Source organism: Abramis brama (genome assembly GCF_963993115.1).
Source record: "Abramis brama genome assembly, chromosome: 2".
Classification (NCBI taxonomy): domain Eukaryota; kingdom Metazoa; phylum Chordata; class Actinopteri; order Cypriniformes; family Leuciscidae; genus Abramis; species Abramis brama.
The window spans coordinates 22,069,863-22,097,779 of record NC_139964.1 but is presented as its reverse complement, the minus strand read 5'-3'; the positions used below and the strand labels follow the sequence as shown (position 1 = coordinate 22,097,779).

At 36.9% G+C, this 27,917-nt stretch overlaps 1 protein-coding gene across 1 annotated transcript; it reads right to left on the bottom strand.

Moving 5' to 3' along the window:
* Window positions 1–327: 327 nt before the first annotated feature.
* On the bottom strand, window positions 328–27,209 carry c3a.5 (complement C3a, tandem duplicate 5). The gene is made up of 41 exons (XM_084106502.1): window positions 27,050–27,209; window positions 26,779–26,974; window positions 26,525–26,693; window positions 23,359–23,432; window positions 23,143–23,231; window positions 22,955–23,037; window positions 22,772–22,859; window positions 22,514–22,616; window positions 21,235–21,355; window positions 20,977–21,092; window positions 19,495–19,641; window positions 18,983–19,186; window positions 17,250–17,441; window positions 17,010–17,162; window positions 16,809–16,938; window positions 16,649–16,720; window positions 15,868–16,065; window positions 15,282–15,396; window positions 14,365–14,456; window positions 14,146–14,285; window positions 13,105–13,317; window positions 12,926–12,989; window positions 12,747–12,833; window positions 12,356–12,559; window positions 12,186–12,261; window positions 11,774–11,933; window positions 11,448–11,543; window positions 10,282–10,429; window positions 9,465–9,628; window positions 4,317–4,472; window positions 4,088–4,147; window positions 3,923–4,013; window positions 3,783–3,831; window positions 3,465–3,555; window positions 3,176–3,265; window positions 2,920–3,025; window positions 1,646–1,735; window positions 1,440–1,520; window positions 1,163–1,246; window positions 861–996; window positions 328–690 (listed from the first exon to the last, which is right to left on the bottom strand). Exons 1-41 carry the CDS (start codon window positions 27,181–27,183, stop codon window positions 549–551), a joined length of 5,004 nt encoding a protein of 1,667 aa, XP_083962628.1. The 5' UTR covers window positions 27,184–27,209; the 3' UTR covers window positions 328–548.
* Window positions 27,210–27,917: the final 708 nt, after the last annotated feature.

Genomic DNA, 27,917 nt, shown 5'->3' with positions numbered 1-27,917 from the left:
GGTCCAGTGATAACTGGCAGCCATGGTGAACGATAAAGGCCTATTGATGCAAAGCATCATGGGCCGTAGGAAAAAGGTGGATACAATACAACTTTATTGTCTGTTTACTCTAAAATTCACTTCACCTTTAAGGGGCTTAAATGCTGACTAACAGAAAAAAAATCACTGCTTTAGCCAATCCCTCCTTTCCACAATCAGCACTGGCTTAAAGGGATGGTTCGGAGTAATTTCAACCTAGGGTCTTTTGCACCATGACCCTGAGCCAAACTTCCAAATTTCGACATCATCCGATTGGAAGTCTTGCAAAAGAATCAAGAATAAAGTCTGTTGTATGTTTGCAAATTTTATTTGACAAATGCTATAAATGATTACATTTCAGTTGATAGACATTATGTTGAACTAATTTAATTAAGCATTAAGCAATAAAGCATTAAGCAACTTAAAAAAGAAAAGAAAGAAAAGGCTGCAAATGCTTGTAAATCTGGGATTATACTAGAATTAAAAGCTTGTTTAGTTGATTTTAAATTAATTTCAACTCATAAAAACGCTTATGTGGAACATCCAAAATTGACGAGCTTGTCGGCGAGCGAGGTCATGCCAATAGACTTTTCTCGATGTTCTTTCATCTGGGCTTCCTTTTGTGTCGGCCAGTATTCAATCCAGGTGTCTTCACCCAAGTGGTACCTCAACCTGAGATGATTGAGAAGAGTGAGAACATTTTTCATTAGGAGCCATTTATGCACCAGACATAAGCCATAATATTATTTCTATTCAAAATGCAAATGCATCATCGTCAAACGTCTCAAAATTGAAGTATCAGTCTCTAAACCAAATTGAACATCATCTTCCAAATGTCATACTTTCCGCCAATCTTCGGAAGGGTTTTGGTTTGACCCATGATCAGGTACGTCTTGCCCTTTTCAAATTTCAGAAAGTCTCTACAGTAAGGATGAGCCAAGAACGACCTAATTTTCTTTTCCGCATCTGGATCAGTGCCTGAAAACAGACACACACACACACACACACAAACCTTTGAGGATAAAGCCAGTGCGATGGAGACTGTCTGACCTGCCATGATCAGAAGTCATGAAACACAGCTGACATCTTTTATGTCCAGTTTTTCACTGACACAGTAAATCAGAAAGAAACTGGCAAACCATACCTTCCTTCAGCACTTGTTCAACCGTCATGTTATAGATGTCTGCGTACTGTGAGAAGCTCATGTCCAACAACCTGGTTTTATAAACTACAAGACAAAAATTGTTTTACATGATCATCTACAAAACAGCTCTGAACATTTTTTATAAACTGGCAAGGACTGTAGGCCGTACTTGGACTTTATGAAGGAGATAAAACTGTCCTGAGAAGGAACGCTATTGTACAAGACATAATCAAACATTCTCTATTGCTAATTTACAATAAGATTTCTGGATGTTTACCGTATTCCACTTCATGTTCACAGGCCTTTTTTTCACGATCCGCCTCATCGATGTGTTTATTCTTTTGCAAACTGCAGTTCTCTGTCAGGATATTTCATACGTTTACCACATTTACACTCTTTCTTCCTCATGGAGACTTCATGAAGTTATATTTTTAAAGCATGTTGTATGTTCATCTTGTGTTTGATGAATAAAAGTGTATGTACCTTCCGCACACTGGCACAGCTCCTCGCTGCAGAGCCTGTTCAGTGCGCCGCCTTTCTTTTGAGGATGGTAGAACTTCACACATCGCTTATCTGTTAAAATATTAAAGTGCAGCACATTGAAGCTGTCAGACGGAAGCCTTGTATGTCCAAAACCATTACTTTTCAGGAAATCACTGATTTTTATTTTTTTTTATAATTAAACACCACGTTGTCAAAGTTGATATTGTTGTTTTAAATGTGCTCTGACACTTGCATGTGTTATATTCATAACATTTTACCAAAATCAAGCTCAAGTGAAGTTACAAAATTTTTGACCAGTGAATGTCGAACATACATGTTTTTCCGTCAATAGAACATCAGTAAGTGCATCACATTACGTTTTCATCAACTTCAGGTTATATAGTTTAAAGTAGCTATGTGGGAATACAGTTTTTTTTTTCTGTGATTTGGCCAAAATCTCATGTTATAAAGATGAAGTGCTTCGCACAGACTATTTAAGGCACTATTGGCTATTACTCTACAACAAATGATAGACTAATACTGCCTTCACATGCCATCGGAATTAAATACTATCGTAAATACTAGTTTACAATTGGACATGAACACCCTCTCAAGTCAAAATTTGAATGCGATGAGCTCGTAAACACGACTTGGTAAGTAGGAAATTTCCGATAGCATATGAAGGCAGCATTAGCATGACACCAAATTTTTTTACACCAAAAATTCGCCTTTATATATAGTGTTTCTTAAGTAAAGAAAAATGCTGTACTTATTTAAAGAACCAGTCTTTTATTTATCCTTACACTGCAAACAAGCAGAGACGGTCCTAACTGTGTGCGTATATTTAATTGAATTGCAGCGTTTGAGATTTCACAAAAGCACTAGCCTATGCTTTATTATGATTTTTAAATGGTCTATATAATTGTACAGCCTTAGAAAACAGTCTAATAATATGCGGTTCATGGTTTCTCGTCCGTGAAATGCACCATTTCTGGTATTTTACAGGTGACTTGACGATAAATGCTACCTATGAATGTCACTTCAGTTCTTCTTACTGAGTGTGAATTATCATAAGCAGTAAAAGACACAAACTCAACTTTGACATGCTGATATTGTGAGACAGCTTTTCACCTCAACGAGAAATATCGTCACGTTTTAATATCGCAAGATCTCGTAGCACATGATCTCGTCACACCCCTAGTTAGATGCTTTTCTTTTCTAGTCCTCTTGACACAGATGCTTGCTTGTACGCTTCATGTGTGTGACTAATGTACCTGGAGCGTTGTACTCGTACACAGTGACTCCGGCGGGCTGCAGCATTCCCACTTCAATGATCTTGTGCATTCTGAAAACAATCCTTTCCTTTTCTTTATGGGAAATCTAAAATGACATTAAGTAAAAAAACTAATTAGAGCTTTCATATGCAAAACAGCAATTTACCAAATTGCTCACAGCAAATGAGAAAGAAATCAGTTGCAATCACAAAAAGAGAAATTAAACAATATATGGGAATAGTGGCATTGATTGTACCGTATCTATGTAGATGATAAGAGATCCTCGCTCTGAAAGCTCCTTGTTCAGCTCAAAACTCTGAATGTACTTATCCTTACCAGAAGATAACTGGTGAAAAAGTCATGAGAGAAAAAACAAACAACAACAGTTGTGATATCAAAGTTCAAGTAAAAAATGTCCATTACATAAATTTAATAGCACTTGTAACAATATTACCATGGAATAATTCAATATGCTGGACTCGTAAATATTCAGAGTTTACGATTTTACAGTAAACTTTTTACAATTATTGACATTATTTATTTACCTTTGAGAGATCACGTTCATCCACTTTAAACCCTGTCAGCAGGCCAATGTCCAGAATAGACATGGTTGAGCTTCTTAACGGGTCCTTGAACCTGCAAAGGAGGCACACGTGAGGCTGACACTTGAGGCTGAGTACATATTAATACCTTATTACGCACAATCATATTCTACATCTCTTAATCCTAACCAATACTTAAACTTAACAACTACCTTACAATCTATTAATATGCAGTAAGTTTATTGAGGCAAAAGTCATAGTTAAAAGTGAATATGTATTCCCCATATTAAAGTGTTACCGTTAGAATAGTTGTATACTCACATGTATTCAATGGTGAGTAGATAACTTTCAGTGGCTGCATCATAGGACACTACGTATAGAAAGATAACATCATGATCCAACTTTATTTTACAACACAGCAGTTCAAATTAGTCGTGTCACGTTCTCATGATGAATCCTACCGTCAAACTGTTTTTCCATTTGCACACTTAGATCAAACACTTTACAGTCGCTGTCTTTCTCTTCAGGCAGAGCATAATACACAGAAAAGACCTGCGAGGAAAGTACATGAGCTTTTAACACAGAACAACAATAAATATTGCATTAATGCGTTTGTGAACACTCACAGAGAGCATGGCCACCCCAGTCCCTTGAGCGGTGATGTTGAAGCTCTTCGTAATGTCAAACTGTGAAATTCAGTCCATAAAGTAGACAAATAAAGACAACACACTTTTAGGTGAATCAGTTAACACATAAACATGTGAATCAGACTAGATTTAATCAGAGATTTAAATTTGCTAACTGAGTGCTGTTTTAAGACCACAAACTCTGGTTCATACAGTCATATTTCCAGACCTTGTCTGTGCGCTGCCGATCCATGTTGGACTCTCTCATAGCGAAAATCTTTTTTTCTGATCTCTCCTGCACAGCGAGCTCCATGTCCAAATTAATGTCTTTTTTCTTAACCTGAATGCGGTACTCAGCCACAGCCTGGAACACCATGATCGTTGCCTAAACAAACGGGTAATTGGACAAGAGGGGGGGGATCAAGTTAAAAGACATGGCCAATTCACATAATAATACATAGCACTACATTAATGCCTGGTTCAGATTACACAATTTTGGCACGATCCGTTTGACGTAGGGTGTCGTGGCGATTTGTAAACAACAACGGGCGTCGGTACGCAAGATTCGATCGTTTCATCTTGTATAGTGGACGACAACCAATGTCGCGTCTGCGATGCTTCACGACATCACGATAAAAAGACTAGCATGTTTTTCAGTTTTTCTGTCCTCCACTACGGGTTCCGTCAAGAGTGAGTAAGGGCCCTTTCACACCTACCTTGTTTGGTCCGGATTTTCGGACTTTTCAGTTTGGTCCGAATCAAAATGACAGGTGTGAAACCTCTGAAACCTGCACGCGCGCACACACATACTTGGCCTGCCGGCTAGTGTTGTTTTTGGCGGCCTGTTTTAATTTTAGTTTTAGTCTAGTCTTTGTGTCAAGCTGTCATTTTAGTTTTTATTAGTTTCAGTCACGTCTTTTTAGTCTAGTCAAGTTTCAGCCGACTAAAAGTCTGAGCAATTTAGTCTTATTTTAGTCAGAATTATCCATGACTATTTTCATCTAGTTTTAGTCAACGAAAACTGATGACATTTTAGTCTACTTTTAATCAATGAAAATTGAATTTTAATCTCTTTTTAGTAATTCTCTTTTTAGTAATGCAATTCTATTTAACCCAGTCAATATAGTGTACCACTATGGAAAAATAGCAAACAGAAAAGTAAAACTCGTCTCATTCGTGGAGGTGGAAAAACAAGTTCTTTGTGACATCCAAGATTTATTGTATTAAATCAAAAATTTTAAGTTTTAATTTAAAATGTTTGTGATTTTAATATAAGTACATGGTTAAATATTTTACCACTTGCTTGAGCAACTTAATATATAAATCTATATAAAAGTAATGCATTGTATAATACGTTGTTTAAATTGTGCTTAAAAGTGAATTACGTCTATTAAAGAGTGTATATGTGTACAAAGAGAATCCCAATGCTGACCAAACTTTTTTTTAAATTAAAGTAGCTGATAACTTCTGGATTTGAAATAAAAATAGTGAGTATGTGTTTGTGGTCCAGCCGTGGATCAGTTACGCACTGCAAACGCAGCACATGTGAAAGCACTATAGCGCGTGCTGCTCCTGCACCGCATACGCACTGCAAACGGAGTATGTATGAAACAGGCGTCAGACTTAACTTTGTTTGTTGTCGTTTACGCTATCTCACTGCAGTTGCATCTTCTAAATAATGCCGCGAGTGGGGATTGAGGAAGCGACGTCGCCTGCGTCTGCGCAGTGCGACCTGATGCAGCCCCTGAAGTGAGACACGGGAAACAGAAATACTGGAAAATAATAAGATTAAATAACGTCATAACATTTCGTCTCGTCTCGTTTTGGTCAACGAAAATGAAGAGACATTTTAGCATAGTTTTTATTTTGTAAACCACATTTAGTCTCATTTTTATTCGTCAACAATATTGCATTGTACATTTGATTATAGTTATCGTCACATGAACAGCATTTACGTTGCATCTCGTCTCGTTTTTGTCACGTGATAAAGGTTCGTTGACGACGATATTTAGTCATAATTTTCATTAACGAAAGCAACACTACTGCCGGCGACGATAAAATGTTTGCACAACGAGGACGTTCATTTGGCGAATTTGAACTAGCCTCGAGTATAGCAGGTGCTCTAGGGAGTAATGGCGTAATAATAACAGTATAGTGGCAATGATATGCGTCTGTTCATTCATTCTTGTCAAAGTTACCCGCCAAATTGACAACATGCTGACGTCAGACGCACGTCTGTTTACAAACCAATCAATGTCAAGATGCAGTCCATATAGATGATGACGACAGGACGCAAGTACGTAATGTAAAGTTCTTTAGTGCGCTCGCATAATTGCGCAAATGTATCAAAACATGACCTTTGGTTCGGACCTTGGTGCAGACTTTCAGGTGTGAAAACGCCCTAATTGAGTGAGTGAGCGAGAGTGGGTGTGTGTGTCCATGAGTGAGTGAGCGAGTGAGTAAGTGAGATAACGAGAGAGAGTGTGTGTGTGTGTGTGTGTGCGCGAGTGAGTGAGTGAGCGACAGTGAGTGTGTGTGTGAGAGCGAGTGAGTGAGTGAGTGCGTGTGTGTGAGTGCGAGTGAGTGAGTGAGATAGCGAGAGTGAGTGTGTGTGTGCGAGTGAGTGAGCGACAGTGAGTCTGCGTGTGTGTGTGAGAGTAAGTGAGCGTGAGTGAGTGCGTGTGTGTATGTGTGTGAGTGAGTGCGTGTGTGTGAGTGAGAGCGTGTGTATGTGTGCGCGTGAGACGGCACACGATGACTGGTCAGAAAGCAACGTGTAGTCTGACATGTTTCTTGTCCACGACAAGATTTTAGGAGTCAAAATCGCGTAATCTGACACAGTGACTATCGTGTAATCTGAACCAGGCATAAGGCATGGATGCATTTTATTTTTTCAACAAAAAAAATCCCTAATGGATTGTTGGAAACGTCACTCCAGTGAATTTTATCCTCCATTTCCAAGTAGTCTCTCTGTTATAGTAGAGCTGCACGATTAAGCGTGCAAACATCCACACAATCTCATTCCTAAATGACAGCGATTCAGATACAGCATGTCTATTGATCACACCGGAACATTCAAATCTGCGTTTGCGCTGCCGCTGACATAAAGAAAAGAGTTATCATGAATGAAACAGCTTTACAGTCTTTTTAACCAGTGTTTTTTCTGTTTTACAAATATTCAAATTATCAATGAAGAATCGGGATAAAAGTTTATAGTTCGTATAGAAACACTATATGTCTACGGAAACGATCAAAATAGAATAAAGCAGCTTTTGAAAGTAACTTGGCGCTTTAAATAACGATTGTATCATTACATTGTTACACCAGTAGGTGGTGACAAGTGATTGTTAAAAAAAGGATTTGCCTTTGAATCGTTAATTTAAAAGCTTATAGTTCAAAAATGCAGATTCATCCAGGAATGAAATAAGTGAAGTATTTATAGAGAGAGTCATTCAAACTGATTTTTTATTAATTAAACATTTGAAATAGACTGCAGCAATTAACATTTTCTCAGGAACTCTAGTAAATGACATGTTATTTTGTTTAGTTGTCTGTTCAGAATCGTGGGACAGTCGTGATCTGAGTCAGTTTGAAACAAAGAAATCCTGAGTCTCAATTTATCCAGCATCGTGCTGCTCTATGTTGTAGTTTTCAACACCCTTACTTTACCCACTGCTAAACTTTTAGCATTAAAATGAAAAATGTCAACATCTACGTTTACATGGACACTTTTTGTTTCGTCAGAAGGAAATCATTCCGATTGATGAATCCAAACATAGTGTTTACATGATTGCTAAATAAAGTGATTGGGTTGATGTGTGCATTTATATGTCGCAAGCTTCAAATCGGATTTGATCTTTTGACATGCGTTCAATGCGCGAATATACCCACTGTTGGCGCACACTAACCATTAGGGCTGGGAATCACTGGGTACTTCACGATACGATACGATACGCGATACATTGTTCACGATACCGATAATATCACGATATGGCGATACTGCGATAATATATTATCAGTAATAACTCACAATATATCATGTTTTAAGAAATAAAAAGATTTTTTTTTTAATCAGGAAAATGAATCTCCATTTTTTTTTTTGGATGAAACACAATAACAAAAACAACTTGTGTCTTATCAGTTGCAACAAAACAGTCACAGACACTATTTTTGTTTTGCCCGCAGATTTTTTTCATTTGGGAGAAATCGAGTGATGCTCGCATGGTCGCGGCTCGCAGCGTGTGAGAGGAATTAGGCTACAAGCCGAGCCGAGCACGTTACGAGCACCTCCCCGACCTCCCGCTAATTTTTAAACGTGTTTAAAAAAAATTTGGGGAGTCGACCCGATTTTCACCTGCTGTCCCCTATTGCCAAATCATACACAACCACGTTGATGGGGCTATACCTCAGTGGCAGCAACCATACAGCGTTCTCTCTCTCTCTCTCTCTCTCAAATTCATGCAGGACAGTCGTGCCGTGTACCAGCTACTTTGACGCGATAATCAGTTGAACTGACACGCAACGTGTGCAATATCTCACGACCTCCCGAGTGTCCAAACTCGCACCGTGTACGCCCGCCCTAACGGCTTTTAAGATCGATACTTGGCAAGAGCACATCGAGAATCGATCGCAGGAGTAAATATCGCGAGATATCGCCATATCGATATTTTGCCGCACCCCTACTAACCATCATCCTCCCATCACTTCTTTGTTTTGAAAAGCAGACTTAATGTTTATCCATTTCAGTTCCTAATTAGATTGCAGTGCGGCTTGTATTTATCAACAACATTGTCTGCAGCACTTCACAGGCGATCAGTGGAAGGAGAATTTTTGTAATTTATTACACAATATTCAACAACAACAGCTCGTACCATGCGTCATACTTCATGTATGTATTTACATGTACTATCGAATAGATTAGAAAAGATTTAAACCACCCCTTACCAATGCGAATTAAATTTCAATCGGATTTGGCCAATTCATTCCATTTGACTACAAACAGATTATTAGGGTCCATTTAAACACACTGATTTACTAACATCATTTGAAACATGTATGATTTTCTGACACAATTTTTCCCGTCAGAATATCTAAGCTGCTCTCTTCCAAACAATGAAACTGGGCACTAAAGTCTCGCAATTCACACTTGTTCAGACATTGAAAACTTCTGAAGGATTTCTCAGTCTGGGTAAAAATGTCCTCACGTGTACGTAGATTTTTTGGTATGTCGATAAAATGCAGTATGCATTATTCCTTTAAGTTGAATAACTCCTAGGGGTGAACAAATGTGAACAAATCCAGACACATGGAACAAAATGAGGAGGACAATATAAATTGTAAACAAGACCATTCATTCGTTTGTCATTTGATGAAATACCTGTGTGGTGCCATAACCTCCGTAAAGGGTTTGTTGCTTTCCCAGCCAACGCACTGCCCGTCCGGCTCGCTCAAAATCCTTTGCCATCACCAGGGCAAGAACTGCATAACCTGTGGCCTCGAGAGAGTGATAGTGCTGCCCAGGAACTTGCCAAAATATGCCATCTAAACAAATAGATTTTTGATAATAATGTGTGTCACAATACACTTTTTTATACAAGAGTGATAAAGTTATAAAAGTTTAGGAATTGTTGGGAAAAAATTGACACACACAACTCACATTTTTTATTTGAACAATCATGTAAATTACAAAAAATAATTTTAAATACACATTTTCAAAGAAAAGAAAAGAGAAAAGACCACTTTTTAGCATCATAAATGCAATTCTTTCTTATTTCATATTTTGGATGTTGAATGAGACCTTACTGGCAACTATATATGATTACCATATGTAAATACATTATGGTTCAGGTAATACTCAAATTTACACCAGTTGAAAAAGTTCAAAGTTAATGTTTTTAACAGTATTTTATACAACTCAACCTATTTAAGTATAATTGAGCTACTATTATAGTTTTTAATCAATGATTTGAATTACTTTTTATTTTTGTACTTTCCATTTACTTTCATTTTAATTAAAGTTTTAGTAATTTTGTTGTTTTTGAAATTTTATTAGTTTCAGATTTTTTTGTCTTTCTTATTCATTTTTATATCACTATAATAACCCTGGTATAACTAACTTGGAGAACAGAAATAAAAATAAAATAAAATTCCTTTGCCATGGAGAAGTTTTTTTGGCAGACTGTAACGTTACTGACCTTTGCTTTCGGTGGAATGACTCATCAGGATGTCTTTATTGAGTTTTCCAGCATGGGCCAAAGCGTAAGAAGTCATAGTGACAGCATAAGTGCTGGTCAGACTGTGAACTCTCAGCGTCAGGTAATTAACGGCTTTGTTTACACTGCTCTGAAGTATGGAGAGAGAGACTCAGTGAGACTCAAGGCAAGGCAAGTTTATTTATATAGCACATTTCATACAGTATGGCAATTCAAAGTGCTTTGCATAGAAAATAAGCACAAAATAAAAGCAAGGGAAATTAAAACAGTTATAAAAGGAATTCAAAGAGATAAATTATACAGTTATAAAATGAATTAGAGTAAAATGAATTAAAGTAGTAAAAAGATGATACACAGAATAAACTTCTCATCTGGCAAAACACTGGTGTATCTTATTTTGCATATAGTTTTACTATTACAATGTGTCTGTGGTGTTTATTCGGTGGGCCTAAGAATTCCATTGGACGTCTCCGATGGACACGATTTTTCCCTAAAATCGGACAGGAGGAGCTCTAGGACTGACCTCGAGTTCACTGCCCCATCAGTCCCCATCTCTAGGAATGGAGTCAATCCAGTCCGCACCCCACAGAACCCAGAGTTTAATTATACAAGGCCGATATATCTAAAATACTTTCTCCTTTACCGTCAACATTCAGCAAATGCACATCAACATCATTTAATCCATTCAAGTGGAAGGAAACGCAAAAGATTAATCAATTCGGTGTTCGCGCTCTCTCTCTCTCTCTGCGTGCACTCCGGCTGCGTGCGGCTGTGCATACAAATAACGCGCAAGTCCCGATTTTCGCCTCTTCTTTTGCATTTAAAGTTGTTTGAATGTGTAAATTGGCAAGACAAAATACGTCCAAATTATAAACTTTCACTCTATGATGGTTAAATTTAGCAGTTAATCCACGAATCACATGCGTGCCGAACCGCGGGACCTGATCCATGCGGATTACGGATCAACTGCGATCCGTTCCACCCCTAGAAAACAGTTTTCACGTCCTCTAAATGAACCAAACTCTTGATGTCCACAGAACCCGTGTGTGCACCAAAAGTGCTACTGCGAAAGCACCTAGTGCTAATCTCACTCAGTGAGACTGATGTGACATATTGGAGCGCTGTTTGTTTCTAGGAATCCCACTTACCTGAACAGATCCAGCACAGATCTTTCTGCCCTCTTGCATGGCAATTAGGACGAATGCAGTTAGAGAGGCATCAGCATCTTTCCCTTGTACGTTACCCTGGAATTAACATACACTCAAATAATAATATGTTATAAAATGATATTATAAGAATGTTTGGATCCTTCTGAAGTGCAGAGCTGTAGGTGCTACACACAGCTAGAACCAGCCCACAGTTTGGCTGACTTTCTCACATTGTACTTGTTAGTTCTTCTGTACTGGTGTTTAGGAGTAAATTTATGGGCTCCAACTGTTGTACTTGATTTTTGAAGTTCATACATTTAACTTACAACCATCTCGCTGTGATACACAGGGGCGTCTTCTTTAAACGTGCCGTCTGCCAGCTGTTTGGTTGTGGCCAGCCACTTGAAGGCGCTGCAGATCACATTCTCCTCTATGACGACTAGATCGTTGGCCATTGCAAACACTTTCGCCACATATGCCGTCAACCTGTAAATGGACACAAGATTAAGTATACTACAAGAAACACAACCGTTATCTCAATATTTTTTCATAATTGATCAGCGTTGCAACGTTTACAGTTATTGAGCTGAATTGAATCAACACTGTGATTGAACTGAAGGGATATAAATAACACTATTGTCCTCTTAGAGCTGCTTTACAGCTGAAATAGAAGTTGTTTCATCAGTGCTGAAAATTGTCAACTGTTATTTTCAAAGTAACTTAGTAGCATTATTTCACCATGTGCTACTTGGTCTGTGTAACCAGGCAGCATAGGACCCATCAGATTTACGGAAGGTCAACTCCAGCTGATAACCTTCACAAGAACAAAAAAATGCATGACATAGTGGCATGTGCTTGGCACTTTAACTCAATTTAACAATTGAGAGCACATTAATGTTGAGGCTGACCTGTGTTGATGTGTTTAATGGCTTCATTACGGCGGTCTATGCCAACAGTCTCCCACTGCTTGGTGCTGTCCAGATAATGAGTGGCAATGAGAGGCAGAGTCATAAAGATCATGGTCTGCTCTCCACATCCACGGGGCTGGACAATGAGCTTACCCATAAAGTCTCCACTGATGGCCTGCTCGACTGTGCGCGTTATCTCTTCACCTGCGAGCATGGAAGGTAAACGGCTGTGATTGGCTTTTGAATGTCATATTGGCACGCATGAAGATCTAGTTGTTTAAAATATTTATGTTCAGCAGAAGAAAGAAATTTAATTTAAATGAAAAAAATAAAATGGACTTTACAGGTCCCTATAAACCTCAGAAGAATGAAATTGCAATGAGATTTTCACCTATCACTGTGATCAATGTGGAAGCAGGTGTGTTGGGAACCTTTCGGCGTGGGATGTCACTCCTCATCGACACGACCTGCACGCCGCCTGTTCAGATCAAGAGGGAATAGGGTGTTTGAAGAGGATTTCAACCATCATTTTCATTGCATATCCAGCATGTGTTTCTAAAGAACCTGCACCTGGGTGCTCGGAGGGGTTGATCTCCACAACTCGCTCTTCGACTTCGGTTAGCACACCTTCAGACTGAAAGAAATTAGGACGCGAATGCAATTTGGTGGACACATTGGAAATCTTCAAATAAAGTAATAAAGTGATTCCTGCAGAAGCCAGAAGATCCTTGCTCTAAATGTTGACTCACCACCACTTTCAGATTCTTTCTAATTGCGTCATTGCGATTGGAGCTGTATGCTTCAGCTTCGATCCATTGGTCACGGAGATCCATGGGGATGATGATGAGAGGAACAGCTACGGAGGACATGCGGTCAACGGCAACTGTAATCTTGTTGTTTTTGTTGTTTTTTCTGGCACTGCTGCAAATATCGTCCGATGTCTTGAATTTTATATGCACCCGCTGGTATAAGACAAAACGGGATCTTCAGCTGTACAATTTAACCTTATAAAGCCTGACATATAAACAATAGTCAGACAAACACCTCAATTTTATTAAGACACCCAAACTGATCAAAAATATGTTATTCATAGCAGATGCTAATATTTATATTGATAAAAATATGACATTTTGATTGTAATTTAAAAGCTTGTGATGTAAATAAACAAAATATTTACAACAGTATAGCAGACTACTTGCATAAAATGCAATATCTGCCAATATGGTCTTAGTAAGATAATATTTAAATGCTTAGGTTTATGATCAAAGCTCTGTCACAGTTTTAAAACAGAGTATAATGTAGTACAACAATGATTGAGAGATGAACAAATAAACATTCCTCAAAAGCCTTATGATCATATTTGATACTCACATTTTAACAGAAAGAATTATGTATGGATTATCAAGTAAACTTAAGTTTCCTCAGTCCAGTGTTTATCTTGAACAATATTAAAGTTATTCTTACTTATTACTTACTTACTTAGTTATTCTTTAATATATATATATATATATATATATAAAATTTACTTGATAAAAAATCAGTGCAGATATCACAGCAAATAGACACATGAATAACCAACATTTGTACAATTATATATGGCCTTTTACTTGCTAAAAAAAGTTGAATCTATCAATCAGACAACAGAAGGCATGTAGTAGATTGCGTGCAACAAGATTTTCAGCAAAGTTTTGATCGCGTTGATCATTTAAAGGCCTTATACATTTGCGTATCAAATATGATACAGTAGGCTTTAATGAGTGAAAACAATGTGATCAGTAAACTGCACATACTTTAAGCATCTGATTGCTGTAATTGTGAACAATAGCCTTTATTTCCAGTTGTTCATTCCGCACTGCTGAATAAGGCATCCTCAGTTCGATAAAAAAATCCTTCTTAACGGTGATCTCATAAGGATTTGCCACACATATTCCTGCATTGAAAATGAGTGAGTGTCAAAAACCAGCAAATGATAAACAGAATAACAAATGAACAAGAGTTGTGCTTTTTACCGAGGGTCTTGGACAGGCTGATGGCTGTGATCTGCCAGGTTGTGATGGAGTCTTTCAGGAATATATTATCTCTTAAGGCAAATGTTTCATGGCTAGGTACAAATAAAAACTCTCATGGTCAGATCTTTTCAACATTTATAGACTATCATGAGTATGTTTGCTTCATTGTGTTCTGATTTGGTTACTCCCTTTGCTTGTCAGTTTCTATGGTTTCTGATTAGTTACACACCTGTTTCTGTTCCAGTTAATTGTTTTACCCAGTGTGTTTAAGCCCTTAGTTTCCTTTGTTCAGCGCTCTGTCTCATTTCAGTTTACGTGGTTGTTGATCTCTAGCTCATGCGTGTTCTTGGTTTTGATTGATGATAAATGTCTTTTGCTACTCCATATTTGTGCGATTCATTACAGCCACCAACATGTTACATAGCCAGTTCCTTCAGGATTTTGCAAACTAATCTCCCACACTTTTTACCTGGATAGTCATAGTGGATGCCATCATCTTGGCGTACCAAACCCAAGACGCACCATGCCCCATGCATAGGTTGCGAGCCCACTCCGCTCGGAGTGTAGTTTCTTCCTGGGTGCTGTCACAAGGTGCCTCGCTGACAGGTATCTGTAGAGCTGCGGGTTGAACGACACCTAACATGTTCGCTAGGTTTTATAGCCTTCGTGTCGAGCCGGTAGCCTCCCGTGTACTATCTTCCTATACCCAGTAAACACCGAAGACCCCGCTCAAAGTGTTGGCTTGCTGCACCATTCCCCTCCTATGGACCAGTGTTGCCTCCCCCCTACATAGGCCGGAGCCACCTCAGTGTACATATGTAACCGAGACGGGGTTTTTTGAAAGAACGGCATTGTGGTTCTCACAACATGTTTTTAAGTCAAGTCAAATTTATTTCATGATATAATCTTTCACTCACCACGACTGTTTTGGAGGACATGGAGGTAGATTGATCTCCTCCCAGAGCCAGGTTTCAGGGAACTGTGTACGTACAAACACGTCTTCTGATTCATCATCAATATCATCTTCCTCACCTGAGCAAACAAACTAGTGTACACTACCATTCAAAGTTTTAGGGCCAGTAAGATTTTTTTTTCTGAAGTATGTTCACTCAGCCAGAACACATTAAATTGATTTAAAAAAAAAGTACAGTAAAGACATTCATAATGCTACAAAAGATTCTATTTCCAATCAATGTTTTTTTTTTTTTTATTATTATCCGAAACTAATCTAAAAATATAAAAAAATTTATTCTGGTGGGTTGTAATTGAATTTGTGATCATAATATTGTCATAATATTCTAGAAAATTAACAGCTATAAGTAACCCCACATGCACTCAAACTTTACAACTGTTTCTACATTATAATATGTCTGAATGAAATTTAGGGGGAAAAAAACAAGAAAGAAGCATTTGAGAGTTAATCAGGTGAATAATTATCCTGCTGAAATCACTGCACGATTGAGAGCTGTGAGAATGCATTTGCAAATGAGGCACAAATCTCACTGCGGGCCAGAAGCATCTCATCCTCGCTGTTATACGTCCTCCTGTGGTCTTCGATCGCGTTGCAGCAGTGCAGGAAGGCCTGGACACATTCCTCTACATCTAAGATGTATCTGGCTCGCCGTTCACACGAGTAGCCGAGTGGACTCTTTTGCATGCCATCCACGCAGCACTTCTTCAGTTCTCCAGAGTATTTACCACCTGAGAAAACAATGTTAGTGTAGAAGAGATGAAGGAGGGCAGAAGGAGAGAAACTGCATAAACTTATCTTCAATAAAACATGTCCACCTTCAACATGCACGATTTTTGGGGACTTCTAATTGCGATTTTTCTGATAAAAATTGCAAATGTGATTTAAAATGCAAACTTAAAAAAAATCCAGGTTTGCTGTGCTTGTTTGTAGGGCTGCACAATTTGGCCAAAATGTTGATATGACTAAATAAAAATTACAAAAGAAACTAAATAAAAACTATTACTTATGTAATATTTCACTGTAAAATACAACCAATGGTGTATTTTAAGAAAATATATTTAATAATAATAATAACATAAATAATAATAATATTTTACATTGCAACTGTAAAATTGTAATACTAATATTTATGACTGTTTTAATTTCTTAATTTTCCAACGTTCAAACACTGGCGGAGCTGCTTGCGTGTAAAATAACACAGTGACACACTTCACTCTGAAACACGCACATTTATTTAATTAAATTGCAGCCTTATCATAACCTTGGTTTTATTTCAATTAATTGTTCAGCCCTAATAAAAAGATTCTTTACCCAAAGTAGTGGTGACCTGCAGAAGACTCTCGGCTCGCCGTTTTCTCTTAGATGGAGCAGGGCACTCGTTATCTACAAGAACATTAAATATTTCTTTAGAAATGTAGAGCACAAAAGAAAACAAAACCGTTCAATTCCAACAAAAGGAATGAATCAATACTTGTTCTGGTGTTGGTTCCTCCTGCAGTGTGTGACTCAAACATCAGACCTGCATCAGTGAAAACCCCCATACTGTCCTTTCCACTTCCTGCTGTGCAGCCGGTGTCATGCTTCTCTATGATGTCCCAGATCTAAAGCAGGTAAGAGACTAGGTAATTTTAAGTCTGAAACTACAAAGGTTATTGTACATGAGGTTACTTACCTTAGTCTGAGTGAGTCTGTTCTTGTCATTAAGGACATAAACACCCTTATCTACAGCAACCAGCCCAACTTTAGCTCCAGGGTCTCCAGTTATTTTCAGGCTGAGCTGATCTCCTGGGCCAAATTGCGCCTGGTCCTTTACCTCAACTTTGAGCTGGGATTAAAAACAGTAAAGAGATACTTAGAAATTTTCATGGTAGTGGGAGAACTTTTCTTGATCATGGTTTATCAGTTGACCCACCGTTCCCATGCACGTGTCCTTCACGTCAACCCAGACTGAATCAGACACCACCTCAGACGAGCCCACATGATAATAAGCCACAAAGCGGAAGGATGGCACCATGTCTTTGGTTACAGGTAGAGACAGCGTCACTAGAGATTGTCCCTTCCTCTTGAACCTGTCTGCTTGAACAATCTGACCTTTACTTAAGATCTGTGGGAATAAAGATGAATACAGCCAGCATAAATTACATTAATAGATTATCATAGACATAATAATAAAATATACACATCATAAACATCAAAACAATAAAAAATATAAACATCATAATACATCTGCCCAGCTAACAGATTTTGTTTTAAGAACATTCTCCAAATATTCAGTGTTGGTTCTGGGAACGTGAAAAATGTCCAGTTGTCTTGACGTTAGAGGAACATGTTTTAAAAGGTATAATGTTCCTCAAACGTTCTTTCAACTTAATTTTGATTTAAAATTCAACATTATAGGAACATTGATTTCTAACATTCCAAGAACATAAAAATTTCCAGTTTCCTTAATGTTACTAGAATATTATTTAAAGGTTAGTGTGATGTTCCTGAAACATTCTTTCAATCATCTTTCGAAAGAGTAATAAGAACACGAACTACAACTTTATTCAGACGCAGCCTTAGATGAACTGAAGATAAAAGACATTAACTCTCTGAAGATCTGATTAATCAACTCCACAATTGCTGATAAAGCACCAACTTAATGGAAGTCAAGAGCCCAACTAAAGCAAACACTGATCTCCATGATGGTGACCTTAAACAAAACATTTTCAATAAGACATCAACATCTAAACCTCTGTTAATTCTCAATAAGATCTTCTGTAGACATGACAGAAATAAAGTCAGTCTGGTTAGTAATAAGTGAAGCTGGTAATGCTGTTTGTGGAGTTGATTAATCAGATCTTCAGAGAGTTAATGTCTTTTATCTTCAGTTCATCTAAGGCTGTGTCTGAATAAAGTTGTAGTTTGTGTTCTTATTACTCTTTGGAAAGAGGATTGAAAGAATGTTTCAGGAACATCACACTAACCTTTAAATAACATTCTAGTGACATTAAGGAAACTGGAAATTTGTATGTTCTTGGAATGTTAGAAATCAACGTTCCTATAATGTTGAATTTTAAATCAAAATTAAGTTGAAAGAACATTTAAGGAACATTATAACTTTTAAAACACGTTCCTCTAACGTCAAGAAAACTGGACATTTTTCACGTTCCCAGAACCAACACTGAATATTTGGAGAACGTTCTTATAACAAAAGTCTCTTAGCTGGGTGATGTGATAATTTATTTGAAAAATTAGTGGCATTTGCCAGGCACTAAGACAATTAGTGGCCACATTAAATATGACAGCTAAATTTACTTTCAAGTTAACTTTTAAGTTCAGTTTCATCTTGTTAGTGTATTTAACTGAATTTATAAATGAATAAAACAGTAATAAACGGTTTTAACGTGTTATTCAACTAAATATTTAGCCTATTCCACAAAAAGTACAAAATTGTAAATCGTATTAAATAGTGTCACTGCTAAGTCGCTTACACTCCAGCATGGATGTAAGTTTTATTTTATTTTTTTTGCAAAGCATGCACATGTATGAATATAATTTGCATAATAACTCATCTCTAAATGGATGTAAAATATTTAACTGATATCAAACATCTAAGACATACAAAGTAGTGTCTGAGCACCAATTGCATCATGTGATCCTCACCATATAGGTGAAATCCTGGTTTGTCACTCCAGGGCTGTTTCCCAGATTCAAATTGACTTTAATTTGATGACCGATCTGAAGCTCTGCAGCATCAATGCCGATGTGCAGGTAGTTGTTAGAGCCGCCTTTGGGAATGTAGGGCTGAGCCGTCATCTTTCTTTCTGCCTGCTGGTCGGCATTTAATTGTGAATCTTTGGTCTTTGCCTGGAAATAAACAATTATTTTACAGGTTTGCAAAATTTCAAGTCAACAAGACTTGAGATTTTTCACTCAAGCTCAGGGGCCAGTTGCATAAACATAGCCATTATGTTAAGACTGTGTCTTAAGAACTAGTATGATCAACTAGAAGTTAGTTAGGGGTAATCAGTCTTACTATTCGGCGTCAAATTAGACCAATCTACGTTTTTATGTTACTGACTTTAAAAAGTTATTAACAGTCTTAAAGAATAAAATTGGATGACTAACTTGTAAGACTAGTCTTAACAGTTTATGCAACTGGCCATAGGTCTTACAGTGATGTGCAGTGTGGAAGATCCTCCCAGAGTATTAATGGTAATCTTCGCAATGCCATTTTCTCTAGTTTTGCCTCTGACCGGTCCAGGATTGACTTCCACTTCCACATTTTGAGCAGGCGTCTGGTCAGGATTTGTTACATAAACCTTAATAAGAAATAAAAAGAAACATTAAACAATACACAGCAAAAACTCCAGTTTTAAATGAACTCTCCTGGGAGTTTATATGGCTCCAGACTCGAGTGTTAAAGTTAATGAGCTAATTAAGTGATTTATTGATTGAGTGATGATTGATCATTATTGAAGACACCTGATGTTAACAAGCAGAATCACTGAAGGAGAAAATCGAATTAAGACACCGTTATGGTGATCAGTGTTTGCTTTAGTTGGGCTCTTGACCCTTAAAGCATTAACTTTAGATTTTGTTTGGCTGCTATACCTGAGTTGTTACTCTCAGATGAACAAAGAGAAAAGTTGATCAGGTGGTGTTGGTTATGTTTAGACATAATCATAATTTGACCTGAATCACAAATTTCATTTAGAACGTTATGTCTACCCTGTTGATTACAGCAGCCTGTGATTCCACAGCAAATGATTTTCATCATTTCCAATATAATTCAAAATATTTCTTAAAAGTTGTTCTGATCAAAAGACTTTGAAATTTACTTTATTTAGACACACTGACATCAATAATCAGCCTGTGAATCTCAACAATGGTGACAATAATAAAGCATGTTGCAGTGCATTCTGGGTGCCACCAATCAAAACTCATTCATGGCTCCCATCATGCATTGCGGTATGAATAAATTATGATCTGAATTATCTTAGTAATTTCCTTTTCCTAATTGAATATTCTATTTGTCACCATTGTTGAGATTCATACACTGATCCTTGATGTCTGTGTGTGCCTAAAAGAAAGATTTTGTTTTATCAGAACAAGAAATCCTTTAGATTATTTAGAAAATTCTGGATCTTTTGCTGTAGAATCACAGTGATGCTGTAATCAACAATATTCATTTAAGTCAGAGATAAAACTCTAAATGAATTCAGTGATTCAGGTCAAATTATGATTATGTCTAAACATAACCAACACCACCTGATCAACTTTTCTCTTTGTTCATCTGAGAGTAACAACTCAGATACAACAGCCAAACAAAATCTAAAGTAAATGCTTTAAGGGTCAAGAGCCCAACTAAAGCAAACACTGATCACCATAACGGTGTCTTAAAAAAATAGATTTTCTCCTTTGGTGATTCTGCTTGTTAACAACAGGTGTCTTCAATAATGATCAATCATCACTCAATGAATCACTTAATTAACTAATTAACTTTAACACTATTGAGTCTGGAGCCATATAAACTCCCAGGAGAGTTAATTTAACACTGGAGTTTTTGCTGTGTAGCTTCATGTATCTTAGGTCAGCGGAGAGGAGTATGATCCTGTTCTTAAATTTTTAGTCCGTTTTTTTTTATAGCTTTATACCGAGACATCAAAGGACATCCCAGGTTTGAAGAATTGTGGTGTTCTTTTGAAGTGGATGGTGTACGGTGATGTCACAATCTGAATGCCTCTCCTGTGAGCTTCCACCATTTCACTGCCTAAAACACACACAGAGTCAACAGTCATTTTTCCAGGTGTCAACAATGCCAAAGTCCACCTGTGCTGCTAGGGTATAAAGACCTTCCAGTAACTCTCAAACAAAAATCCAAAGGTTGCCACTTCTTAGTTAAATTTTCTTACCAGTTTCTGTTAAAACACTGGCTGAAATGTAGAGTGGCTTCCCAACTAGCTGTTGGAGGTCTGGGAAGGTTTCCTTGATCATTCGTCCTGTCAGCTCTGCCATTCCTTCTCCATCAAGTATCTACAGAGTGACAAATAGTCAAACAAGACATAAAAAAAAAAAAATGTTTTATACAAATATATTTTTGTGTTAGTTTTTTACTATTTTTCAGTATTACTGTAAAACAGTGGTCAAAAACCCTAATGCAATGACACTACTATTTTATAAATTTTGATTTTTATACATTTAATGCTGTCACAGTCATTTGCAATCGAGAAGAGTTGTTGAGGCAGGATCTAATCGCAACAGTCACTTTTATTAACAATAGCACATGATAACGCAACCAACTATATATCAGCATTAGAAGGCTATTTATACACAGGCTAAAGGGAGGGAGAAAACATGGAACAGGTGAGATTCATCAGTAAACAAATGAGTAACCATAGCAACCTTGGAACTGGGACAAATGAAACAAACTAACACAGGAAAAACTAGAAAGTACAAACTATAAAAGTCCACTAAACAGAAACCTCACATGAAATACATTCTTACTATTTTATAAAATAAATGAATATGCGTTTATATATATATATATATATTTTTTTTTTATTTTTTTTTTTATTATTATTATTATTTTATTTTATAAAATTACTATAAAAGATTATTATTATTTTTACTATTTTACAGTAGTACTCTAAAACTACTCACAAGCCCTGTTTTGCACTTACAGTAGGATTGCAACATGAATTGCACATCTCATATTTCTGTTGCTTAATCATTACACTAAAAGAAAACGCATATTCATACTGAAACTGCAGTTATGGTAAACTACAAACATACTGTACAAGTGATGCCTTTTTGTCTCCAAAAAATTTGCATTATGTGGGATTAGAATGTATAAATAGGACTCGCCTGAACCCTTTGCAGTGAGGCAGCGATGCTGATTTTTTTTCTCGTTTTTTTTCTCGTTTTACAGTACTAAAACGAGTAGTAGTTATTTTTACTATTTTACAGTAGTACTCTAAAACTACTCACAAACCCCATTTTGCACTTACAGTAGGATTGCAACATGAATTGCACATCTCATATTTCTGTTGCTTAATCATTACACTAAAAGAAAATGCATATTCATACTGAAACTGCAGTTATGGTAAACTACAAACATACTGTACAAGTGATGCCTTTTTGTCTCCAAAAAATTTGCATTATGTGGGATTAGAATGTATAAATAGGACTCGCCTGAACCCTTTGCAGTGAGGCAGCGATGCTGATTTTTTTCTCGTCGTCTATAACACCAAACACCACAAAAGCACTTCCTCTAACCTTATTCCCAAACAGGTACCTAACAAAACAAATATAATGTCAAAGTAACAATTGAGTACATCCCTTGCGATAAATCTTCAAACAACCACTTCAAACACAAACTATACTGAAGAGTACTGCATTACATGTTTGCACAGTGAAACAGTAAAATAAACAGCTAAACTCCTGTCTTACTTAGCTGATATGCCTACTGTGAGAGACTGCTCATTCACATAGAAGAAGGGTTTGCTTGGATTTAAGGTCACTTCAAAGCTCGGCAAAACTACAAAAATAAAACAAAAGGTCAGCGATTATTACATTTTTCACACAGCTTTAACAATAGAATAATTTGTTCTCTAGATAAGGCAGTAAACATACCATATTCCATAACTTCAAACTCAGTAGTGAAGTTCTTTTGCGGTGTGTTTGTGTACTTTGCAATCAACTTCCAAACCCCAGCCCTTCAAAACAACACCAGCAGAAAACACAGTCTTATTAACAGAGACTACCTGCACTATGATAATTGATAATTCACTGATCAAACTTCACTAAATAGTGCAACAAACTTGGCAATTTCAGGCAAAGCAAAGTTTTCAGCATAGATGCCTCCCCTTGGTAGAAATGTATCTCTGTCGAGTGTGATGCCTTGAGGATTCTTGTTAAACAGTAAAAAAGCAACACAAATTTAGTGTCAAGTGGAAGCAATGATAAGACAATATAAGGTACTTGTTACAGTTCAGTTATTTCATCTATGCTTGTAAATAAAGTATTTAACTGAGTACCATGATATCGACTGAGACAGAAACTCCATCAAATGGATGTTGATCAGGAGTTAAGGAGAAGACCCTGTAATTAACTGGGAAATAAATTGTTACGTCAAATATTACTTCATAAGCATCATTTTATGTAAAATGTAATGCATATATTTTATGGTTGTGATGCTTCTCTATGGAAAAGGCCTTCTTTAAAAGTGCATTTTTACTAGCCTGGTTAAAACCAGACCATTCTCAGTAGTAACTGAGTTATGGTCTGGCAAAGCAAAGTTACACTACGCCATAAAAGTATGTACTCTTTTTGTGAAGAAAAGGTATTTACTTTTGAATGTGTATCAAAAAAGTATGGAAGGCATTTTCTGCCAAATTTAAATAAATAAATAAAATGATTAAAATGAAAATTAAAACCAGATTAACGATTTCATTACAGAAAACAGTACGCAAAATATGTGACAAAATTGAGAATGAAAGTAAATGATTTCATTTTCACAGCATTATCCCTGTCAAACTGAAAAATAAAATGCAATTGGTGATTTCACATTTCATTTTCACTACAGTCTCGAGGCAAGACTGCCAATATTAAAATTAAAAGCCAAACGTGAAAAAGAAACTACAAATACAGTTTTTACAATGCTCTTTAGTAACGCTCACGCAATAATAGTGACACAATTCAAATACAAATGTAAATTTTAGTTTCCATTTTAATTTCTCTTTTATTTCACAGTTTTCATTTTTGTTTTCATTTTCAAAGACAACCTGCATGCAAATTCTATGTTAATGAGTGGGTGTGGCTTATTCTAGTAACGGAAAAGCGAAGTCGTCGACGTCCCGTGTGCATGAGTTTAATGTGTGAAACGAAATTATTTAAATGTGATTATATTGTAATCGAGACGACAAGATATGGCGAAATCTGTTAGTGAGCTTTTGGGGGAAGCTGCCGCAGCATTAGAACATGGAAACAACCAGCCTGACCATGTTAGTTATGATGTTAGACTCAGACTAGACCATAATCGACGATGAGGTTCATTCATGTATTAGGCTGTTTTGGAAATTCAACTATTTGGGTGTACAAAGGTCTTAGTAACACAATTTCTACAACAATTATAGCCAGACATTAATACCCGCTAGCTTTAACCGAGGACCTCGGCCAATGTTTCATATTCGTGTCATGCCTAACAACGTCCTTCAGCCGTGACTTATTCAGATAACTTACAGCAGATATGCTTCCTTACATAACATCACGGTGAAGAATACTGATTTTAGCATTTGAGGTTTTAATTTAGATAGTATATAAACTGAGAAAGTGATTATTGAGTTTACAGCAAGATATTCCTGCCCGACCTGTTTTTCCTTTGTAAGTTAAATGAGTCAGATCACGGAGACGCTAACCTATTGTCTTTAATGGCTCTTGGAGCAAGAACCACAGTCCAGACGTTGACCACTATTAGCACATATGCATTTGAGTGGTTATGCTGATTGGATTGAGACTGCCGGTCTGTGGCAGGTTCCTTAACCTGTATACTCATTTACATGCTTTGTTTGAATTTGTCTCCACCCACAAAAGTCCCTCCTCCTAAAATGCCTATAAGATACCATGTAAAGTTATGTTAGATTAGATCATGTTGGACGAATCCGCAGCCGCGCTCAATAAAGAATACTTCTGTTTGAATGTGATCCCAACGTCTCCTGGTCTTTGAAGAAAGAAAAACTTTACAACAACACCCAAATAGTTGAATTTCCAAAACAGCCTAATACATGAATGAACCTCATCGTCGATTATGGTCTAGTCTGAGTCTAACATCATAACTAACATGTCAGGCTGGTTGTTTCCATGTTCTAATGCTGCGGCAGCTTCCCCCAAAAGCTCACTAACAGATTTCGCCATATCTTGTCGTCTCGATTACAATATAATCACATTTAAATAATTTTGTTTCACACATTCAACTCATGCACAAGGGACGTCGATGACTTAGCTTTACAGAAGGCGTGTCTCAGCGCCGTTACTAGAATAAGCCACACCCACTCATTAACATAGAATTTGCATGCAGGTTGTCTTTGAAAATGAAAACGAAAATGAAAACTGTGAAATAAAAGAGGAATTAAAATGAAAACTAAAATTTACATTTGTATTTGAATTGTGTCACTATTATTGCGTGAGCGTTACTAAAGAGCATTGTAAAAACTGTATTTGTAGTTTCTTTTTCACGTTTGGCTTTTAATTTTAATATTGGCAGTCTTGCCTCGAGACTGTAGTGAAAATGAAATGTGAAATCACCAATTGCATTTTATTTTTCAATTTGACAGGGATAATGCTGTGAAAATGAAATAATTTAATTTCATTCTCAATTTTGTCACATTTTTTGCTTACAGTTTTCTGTAATGAAATCGTTAATCTGGTTTTAATTTTCATTTTAATCATTTAAATTATTTAATTAAATTTGGCAGAAAATGCCTTCCATAATAAAGTAGGCAAGCTTTGGGACATACTACTTCATCATCTTTATCGGACGGATCTGTCGCGTGCATCCTGTCACTTAAACTGCCCTGTCAATCATCTTGTCACAGTTAAAATCCTCTATTAAATCTAATTTAATTTCCTTCCGTTTTGGAGAGAAATGTAGTAGCACGTTCATCTGCCTTTGAGTCTTTCATGGAGACGGTCCTCATGTGTTTGCAATTTGAATATAATAATGCATTTAAAAGTTGGTGCGCTTCACCAACGGACGTTGCTCAAATGCCTCTGGCCGCAATTGGATAGACCTAAAACCAATCAGAGCGATTGTCATCGTGTAAAGCCCGCCTCAACGTTTCTGATTGGTGCCTCGATTTGGACGGATTAGAAATCGTCTTGAATGGGCTCTTTGCCAGACTACTTGCAGAGCAAATCTAAATTTTACATTTCTACATTTTTACATGGCTGGGAAATAAATCAAGTTCTCGACATCCTCTCTAAAATTAAAATGCAAGTCTGTGCCAAAGGACCTTAATGTGTGTGTGATTCTCTCGTCTTTATTGTCATAGAAATTATAATAACTTTTAGTAATAATTGATCAAAAGAACTTCCAATATCACAGAATAGATAGCAACAAAACATGATTTTTAATACCTTTTAAGATTCCTTAACTTGATAAGCCAATTAAAACATTGTGACCCATAAACTAAACCTAAATCTTACCTGTGCTAGCAGGCGTGTAGATGGGCTTGTCTGTCTGTACAAATATATATCCAGACTGGAATGAGAGCATAACCAATTTCTCCAGGGTTTGAGATGGAAACTGAGCTTGTAGATACACATACTGCTTCTCCAGAGGATCATCAGAGAAGAAGTTCTTATCATCAGGGATCTAAAGAACAGATAATCATTCAGCCTGAATTAAATCTGATAATAAACTAATGAAAAACACTGCACTGTAATTATGGAGCTCTCACCTTTATATCAGTAAGGATCTGGTAATTGTTTTCTGTAGTCAGTGTCACTGCTTTGGACGTGATCTCCCTGTCTTTCTTTGGGAAGTTCTTCACTGAGATCCTCACGTTCAGGTTTCCTACAGAGTAATCCTGAGCCTCCACAAACACATTCTCTGAGGAACCCACTCTCAGCAAATTAGGAGCTGACAGAATATATCTGAGGAAGTGAAAATTATTTGTCTATCACAAGAAACAATCCTTTTTTGGACATTTCGAAAATGAATGTACTTACAGTGGGTCACATAATGTGAGCAAAGGGAAGCACAGAACGATGGCAGTCAGCGTCACTACCTCCACATGCATCATGTTCACCTGCTTTTCCTGTGTTTGTGACTTAAAGCGGAGCATTGTTTCGACTTTTATCATTTATTCATGTCCCTCCTCATTTCAAGATATCATCATTGTCCTCAGAGCTAACTGTTGAGTAACTCGAGTGGAGGAACTAAAGTATGATCAAGCAGAAAACCGGCTATGTGTACATGTTTGTGTTGTGCAACTCTTTTCAAAAGAAACCGTTTCAGACATCCGTTACAGTTTTGGTTGCCTAAAATCTTGTGTTCTCCACCCAGTTCCACATCAAAGGTTGCTTGTGTCTTGTCTTCAATCTAGGGCTGGGAATCGATAAAAAACAAAATTAACTAATTAATTGCACAATTTGCTGTAATTAATTGCATTTCCTCCAAGCTTGTAATCATCAATAATTAAACTTAGAATCACCTAATTAAATGAAACACCGGGAACATATGAATGAAACATATTTCAATATTAAAATAATATTAAACATCAATATATCAATGTATTATTCTTTTTCAATAATCAATCAACATAATCAATTTAAGATTTTCTTTTTTTTTTTTTTACTAATTATAAAAATAAACTATAGTCCTACAAAGCTATTATTACCAGAGCATGTGATCAGAGCAGGACATTTTAAAGGGATAGTTCACCCAAAAATGAAAATTCTGTGATCATTTACTCTCCCTCAAGTTGTTCCAAACCTGTATGACTTTCTTTCTTCTGCTGAACACAAAAGAAGATATTTTGAAGAAAGTCGGTAACCAAACGACTGATGGACCCCATTGACTTCCATAGTAGGAAAA